The following is a 7,900-nucleotide window of genomic DNA, read 5'->3' as shown; positions in this document are numbered from 1 at the left end:
TAATTTGGCTTAGCTTTGGATTCATTGATTTCCATCCCGTTGCTTCATTAATTATCATCTAAATACCCTTGGGATGTTTGATGATTTGTGAAAAAAACCTGTTCACTCCTTGAAAATCTTCATGACAGGAGGGAGCATGAGGGATGAACATCCTTTGGAAACCTTCTGTTTTTGCTTTGTTCCAATTCTGTTGCAACAGGTCTTTCTCTAGAAGCAGTGGCCGGCTAGCCAAAATCTGGTACTACCAACCAATTTATTAGGCTGCCGACCACTTTGTTTGTACGATAGTGGCAGTTTTTCAGCAAAACAGTGCAGATCTTGAGGTCCAAAACTGAACTGTTTTCCCAACTGTGAACAGAGTAGTTTCTAGTACTAAGCAGAAGGGGTTTCTGGAGGATGTTCTTACTTGCGCATGTGCGACTTTAGATTAGTCACTTTGAAATTTGTATTTGTAATAATTAGATAATGAGTTTATTCATTTATGTTTGTAATAATTGGTTAATTAGGACATTCGGACCCTCTTGTGCGAGGGCAAATTTGTAACATGTGATGTATGTCTTCCAATCCCCATTTCTTTCTCCCTTTTGCTTAAAAGCTTACCATAATTGTATAGCATCATATTTTCTTTTATCACTACCATGATTTGTGTCCGTTTTTACATGCATTAAGGTTTGGCTCATCATACTTGACATCATTGATTATTTCTTACTTGAACACGTGCGTTACCACATGCTTTGAGTGGATTTATATGACATATTCATAGTCAAATCAAGTAACTGGACTTTGTATGTGTTGCATTAGTCATGTGCATTTCTTTAGGATCATGCATTTTTCTTACTATCTTCTTTTCTTTGGCTAGCCTCATTGGAGTACTAGGTGAGCACTTTTGCTTTAGCATGTCATATATGTGTTTATGTTGCCATGTCAAGCATACTACCATGAGGCTACTCGCTTACTTGAAATATCACTATGAATGCCTATGCATGGAGGCTATTTTGCTTAGATTGGAATGACTTTGATTATTGTACATATGAGCTTGCTTTTCCTTTGTTGCACATATTCAAAACTCTTTTCAAAAAAGCATGAAATCAAAGCAATCCAAAGTAGGTGACGTTAGTAACGTTAGTATATTAATAATCAGAATATGAGTATATAATGTCCATAAAATTCACATCATGATTTAGTATAGGTCGATCTTTGATCGGGTGAGTGGGATGCTCAATTCATGACTTTCCCATCTCATACCTAAGTTCCCAAACCAAGACACATTGGTTATGACAGACAAGTGGCCTTTGGCACGAGTCACGGATTTCCTAAATTTCCCAAAAATATTTAGGTGACGACTCTGAAATCTGGCAATGCAGTTCATTTTTGGCATCTCTGATGATTAATGGATTTTCTAGACTTTGTCAGATTTGGACTCTCATTCATTTTTCTGTTTCACATTGCATTTGTGAAACCAGATTCAGAACCACGGGAGTCCGAACTGTAGGGAAATTGCATCTGAGGAGACTAAACCCCTCTAAGGAGCGGGAAAAACCAGCTGCACTTGTTCATCAGAATCTGAATGTTATTTCAAATATTTAAATAACAAAGCCTACTAATCCTATAAAATAAAATTGTAGAACGCACCGAGCTGTGCACCCTGATCGGGATTGATTTTGATCCATATTTATGTTTTGTTTTCATTTGCATCCTATTATTCACATTAGTTACTGATCATTCCTATACGATAGAAACAACAATAAAAACAAGAAAATTTTAACATTAGTAAGAAGAAACTTATTTTTGACAATTAACATAAAACATTTTACCATGAATTCTCTACTATTCCACTTCTTGTCAATTAGAGATGTCCACTGATTAAGAGTAACACTTGCAGGTTGGTGGCTTCTTGCATACTCTTCCCCTATTGCATCCTTAATTTGCTTGTATTGTTTGTGCAACTTATAGGTGAAGCCACTCAATCACCAACCAAACTGTGTGTTTAAAGCCCTTGCTACATCAGTCGAATTGCCTTGTAGATCAAACTTATCTTGCAAAATCAAATCATTTTTTTTTTCATAAGTTAAATAACCTAAATTTTGTTCCGTGAAACACAACAGCTAGGCTATAGGAGTAACTCCACAATCCCTTTCCACATAACACACATGAAGCACAACACACAAACTAACTAGAAGCAACCATGTCATACGACTCATCAAAGGTTTATACAAAGGAGGTTGCTATGTGATTTATAGGCCCAGGTTTTTAGGGAAATATATGGTTGCTTTGATGTCATATTTACCTCCAACCGGTTGGACTACCAAGAATCTATCGATAATATTCACAGTCAGATATAAGGTCTCATCCATCAATTTCAACTTGTAGTGCACCTGTTCATCCATTGATCAAACGGTTATGGTTATCAAGGCTGTCTACAATTTATATCATCTAAATTAATTAAGCGACTTACTAATACAGCATTTCATGTACGTCAATGAGCCAGTCAATCAGAATACCTCTCATCCTTTCATTAATGTCAAATTGATGTCCCATATAGTTTGGAAAGACACAGCTAGAACTCTATATTTAGAAACCAAAAAATATTGCTTACTTTTATAAACGAACAAGCCCATGAAACTGTGGATGGGATTAAAAAAAAATAGTTACATTTCAGAAATCTGTGTCTCAATGATCAAACTATTTCAGCCAAATGGTTACTAATATAAAGTGGTCATCTAAAAGAATGACAATTGAAACCACAACTTTGGTGAGAAACCAAATTAGCTGAGTTCAAAGTATGATCTAGTGCACGAAGATAACAAATCCATCAAGTTCAGTGATAAATAGATGTATCAGTCCAAAGTAATAAGAAAATTATGTTTAACAGTTTGGAAGGAAACATTTAAGCAGGCATAATGGAAACTACAAACTACCTCAACTTTCTTGTAGTAGGCATATATCTCATCAATATACTCAACAACAACAAGTGGATTCCTTTTATCACTGTTGTCTATGTCATCAACTGGCTCATCAGTTGTATCTTCCATTTCAACCTCCTACCAACAAATAAAAAAAAAAAAATGTATAATTTTTTTTATAAGACCATTGCCCCTACTAGAGAAATTAACTCAATCTTTATAATAAAAAGAATATAACTACCATCCGATCTATTTCCTCCAACATTGCCTCAGTATGTTGCATAAGCATTGGGACGAGGGAGTCACCAGCAGCGTTGTAGTCATCCACCTCTATGATGCTACAATCTCCTGATTCAATCGGAACGGGAAGTGATTGGACCACTTTTTTTTTTGTTTGCTATGGGTAAGTATCACGATTAAAACCAACCCAATATGTATATGTACTCTAATAAAATAAATTAATTTTCTCTATTCTCACAAAAAGTACCTCAAGTAATGGTTGTTTTTGTTTACCAGCCATTTGTGCAGCAAACTTCCTATAGTAACCAAAAGAATCAAACACACAAAGCTGAGGGCATACAATTTTTAAGTGCATCATCAGAAACCAACAGAAGAGGGTCAATTACCGACCTAGTAATTGATCTATGTGCCGGAATAGGCAGGATAGTCAGGTGGTTCTTATTAGACAGTCCATTGTTTCTGAATATTAAAGAGTTGAATGAAGGAGATCAAATTGGGTACTCGGAAAGAAGACTCTTGGTGGACTATCGAAGAAATTGTTTGAAACCATCAAAGAATGATTTAAGAAATTACTCAAACAAGGCTAGCCTCTTGTTCACTGCATAAGGGTAAGCATAAGCTCCAACTATAAGCTCCAACTACGTTGTGATTAATCGTACTTAACACTCTTTGGTTGTGCCTAATTCCTGTTGCTAACTTTCCAGCTCTCGGATGTAATCCCCCTATAATAGATCAGAAAAAATTCCTAATGTTGTCAAAATTAGGGTTTAAACCCTTAAATCAATGGGCATTATTATAAACCAAACAAGTCATCTCAATACAGATCCAAGATGGGAAACAAACTCATAAACGGTTCAAATTTCAAATTACCTTGAATATTTGTGGGCCTTATTACACCTGGATGATTCTCATCTAAGCCAACCATTTTGAATGTCTACAAAGAACACAACAGAGAACGTAAAAATCCAATCACAGGCACACGAAACCACTTAATAACTCAATGGCCAAAATGCACAAATTTGATTGAAAAAACATTGAAAATCAAAAGGAAACACGATCAAGAAGAATAGGGATCGACAAACAAAACCTAGATCATAAAATTGAAGAAGTCAACCTACAAATCAAGAATCTCTCAAGAAGTCTGTATTCAATTTCAAACAAACAAGCAAAGACAGATATTTTGATGGCATATTTACCTCGGAGATGCGATGTCGGCCGTAGTACTGAACGATGAGAAGGGGCGACGACAGTAGGGAGTAGCAAGGGTAGAGAGGAGAAAGTAGAGTTATTGTTGTAGACACCCCATTTTTTATTGCCCTTAAGACTTGGGCGCCACTGATTGATCACCCAATGATGAATTTATACGCTTGTTCAAAATGCTCAATTTCCTTAGCAGGAAACCTCGGTTTTGAGTCTTAGAAACCTGCAAACTTTGTGCCTTGTTTTTGGACCAAAACAATAGTTTTTCAAGCCTGACCATCTAGGGACCTGCAGACCCACTAGTGGCCTACTGGCTAACAATAGTGTACAGCCGCCCCCTTTTGGGGGCCAGCTGGCCACTTGTTTAAAAACACAGATCTTTTTGTCAGTTGTCTCCACAGATGTATGCACTGCACCAGTTGTGTCTGTATGGATACTTTCGAGATAGCCACATATATTTCTATATATAGATGACTCCCTCTAAAAAATTAGGTTAGAAAATTTGTAGAGCAAAGTTTGGAATAATATTTCTCTCTCCCTTGCAACTTCTACACCCTTTGCCTAGGCACTCTAAACCAAACCTTAAGGGTCCTTTGCTGAGATGTTTGAGCTTGCATTTTAGCTCTTGAGGGTGTGAAATTGGTGGTTCGTACTTCAAAGGATCACGCCTCTTCAAGAGGCATACATCCTAGCTCTTTTGCACCATTTATTTCCTATCATTTCTTACAATTTTTGGGCTGTGTTTCACCTGTATTTGTGGGCTGAAACTTGTGGTGTAAGGCCATTAAAGGTAGAGGGGTTGACCACCCTTCTTTGAACCTTGCTTCCTAGGCATTTCCCCTTGTGTTTCCCATCTTTTCATAAACTCTTTTCAAGCTTTTTACCATCGATTTTCAGAGGTTTTTTAAAGACTAAAATATGGTTTTGAAGTCCCAAAAAATGGAGGGGTTAGCCTCCCGGCCTTTGGTTTGTTTACTAGCTTAATTGCTTCATTAGTTTAGCTTGCTTTGGTAGATATTTTTAGCTTAATTTTAGTGCTATTTTAGCCTATTTTAGGCCTGTTTTAAGTTGTTCATGTCATTTAAGCTTTGTATTTCCTGCTTGTAGTGTAACAATCCTCATAGGTTTGGTGTTTTAGGCATTAGACACCAACCTATTTGAGTTAATAGCATTTATTTCAAGCTTTTCATACTTGTGTTTACCTCTAATCATCTCTGTACTTCTCTCATTTCTTGGCTTTTTCCTTACTTTGAGAGTTGTTTCAAACCGATTGTTTGTTTAAGCTTGAGATAGAGATTGTTGTGCTTTAATGGTTTAATCTCTTCGGAGATTCATTACCAACGGCATGGCATCTCTCTCATGCCCAAAATAGCCCTTTGTTTGACACTTCTTTCCATTAGTGGACTTAATCCGCATTATTGGACTAAAAGGGTTAAAGAATGGAAAGTAATTAAAAGACGTATTAAAATTGGAATAAAATGAAGCAAGATAATAAAATGGTTTGGTTTCGATCGGACGTTAATTGAACCCATTGAGTCTTGAGTTATTTCATACTTGTTAGTGATGAAAACGGTTCAAGAGTCAATGTCAACCACTTCCCTTCATAAGTACCATGATAGGGGGGAGGTTTGTGAGTCTTTCATTGTGTATTTGTCGAAATTGTATCCCTTGGTTCCTAGGCCATCATGCAATGAATTTGCATCAATTGATGGTTTATGAATTAAGCATACCCCTCCTTTGAGCTATGTGACGATAAGGAGAGGCATGGTGGATAGATATCCTTTGAAAATGCTCTGTTTGTGCTATGTTTGTTATTTGTTGCATTGTTATCTGTTGCAGCAAGGCAGTGCCACAAACTAGTGGCTGGCTGGCCACTTTTTATGTACAGCCATCCAACACTTTTGGCCGGCCCGCCACTTTTTCAACCAGGAAGTACCATTTTTCCTGCAAAACAGAGCAGAGGCTGAGGCAAAACAGTGCAATTTTCTGACTGCACTTTTGGCAGCAAAACAGAGGCATTTTCTGTTGGAAACCGCCTTCATGCATGAGTCTTCCTTACTTCTCAGGGTGGATTAGTTGGATTAATTACTTAATTAGCATAATTAATTCTAGCTAGTTAATTTTGTGTTGTGATTAATTAGTTAATTTCTAAATTTTGTATTGTAATTATTTAATTAGCTAGAATAGTTAGTTAAATTCGGCGTTATAATAATTAGTTAAGTAGCTTAGCTGATTCATTTATTCAGACCCTCTTGTGCGAGGGCCAATTTTTACTAATTAGCTAGTGTAGTTAATTTATTTCATTTGGTTTGTAATAGTTAGTTAATTTGTAGTAATTAGCTAGGGCATTTATTCAGACCCTCTTGTGCGAGTGCAAATATGTAATAATGTGTATGTCTTCCAACCTCACGTCTTTCTCTCTTTTATTTACCCGCTTATGATGGATAGTTTAGAGCATCATATTTCGTTTAAGCATTTTCGATGTATAAAGCATGCATTTGTCTTGCATGCATTAGGCTCAGCGCATCATTCTAACTAACATTGTTATGTATTACCTCTTTGAAAACGTGCTCAAATCGCATGCTATTAAATTGATTTTCATGTCATGTTAGTAGCTGAGCCGATTTAAATTGCATATTGTATGTGTTGCATTAGGCATATTTCATTAGTTAGGATCATGTGTTTTTCTTACTATTTTCTCTCTTTTGGCTCGCCTCAAGAATTGGGTAAGCTTCATTGCTTTAGCATATTGCATGCATGTAATTGTTGCCATGACAAGCATGATACCATGAGGATAAGTGCTTAAGTGATATACTGTTTGAATGTCAGTGGATGAAGGCTAATTGCTTAAATTGGGATAATTTGAGTGATGTATATATGAGGCCACTTTTCAAGAGGTACATATTCAAAACAATTTTTTAAACCAAACATGAAATCAAAGTGTTCCAATTTTTGCAAATTAGTCTATACTTGTGTGAATCCCATGGTAATGCTAGCCTAAATAATCGGAACAAAAGTATATAATGTAAATAAGAATCATATCATGATTAGTAGAGGCCGATCTTTGATCGGGCGAGTGGGGTGCTCAATTCATGACCTTCCTCTCTCGTACCTAAGTTCCCGAGCCGAGACACTTTGGTGATGACGGACACATAGCCTTTGGCACGAGTCATTGGTTTCTTAAATTTTCCAAAAAAATTTAGGTGTCAACTCTATAATCTAGCAAAGTAGTCCATTTTTGGCATTTTGATTCAAAATCGATTTTCCAAAAGAATTGTTGGATTTGGACTCTTTTGTGTTTATCTATTTCACATTGCACTTGTGAAATCAAATTCAGAACCACGGGAGTCCGAACTGTAGGGCTATCGTATCTGAAAGAAGCACGAAAAGAAAAGCTACAGTTTCTAGTGACTCTACTGGGGACTTTAGAGAACTTGACTCGAAATTCATGATGTGAAATTTTATCTACGCTTATATGTTCTTTGCATTGCATTTGCATTGGTGCGTTTAAGTCACTGTGTTTGCCATCTGCTATTCCTGGATGATTTGCTGGAGGC

The 7,900-nt window shown here is 36.5% G+C and overlaps 1 protein-coding gene across 1 annotated transcript; it reads right to left on the bottom strand.

Annotated features, from left to right (window-relative positions):
• Positions 1-1,708: 1,708 nt before the first annotated feature.
• LOC114291902 (cyclin-B2-4-like) lies at positions 1,709-4,068 on the bottom strand. Its single transcript, XM_082889275.1, is given in 10 exon segments — positions 1,709-1,725; positions 2,288-2,375; positions 2,476-2,565; positions 2,919-3,041; positions 3,145-3,300; positions 3,391-3,439; positions 3,534-3,602; positions 3,717-3,784; positions 3,786-3,865; positions 4,014-4,068. Coding segments are annotated over 10 exon segments (795 nt in total).
• Positions 4,069-7,900: the final 3,832 nt, after the last annotated feature.

The sequence above is a fragment of the Camellia sinensis genome, chromosome 9, assembly GCF_055761805.1.
Source record: "Camellia sinensis isolate YWXY chromosome 9, ASM5576180v1, whole genome shotgun sequence".
NCBI lineage: Eukaryota > Viridiplantae > Streptophyta > Magnoliopsida > Ericales > Theaceae > Camellia > Camellia sinensis.
Note: the sequence above shows the minus strand (reverse complement) of the source record. Positions and strands in the feature narration are given on the sequence as shown.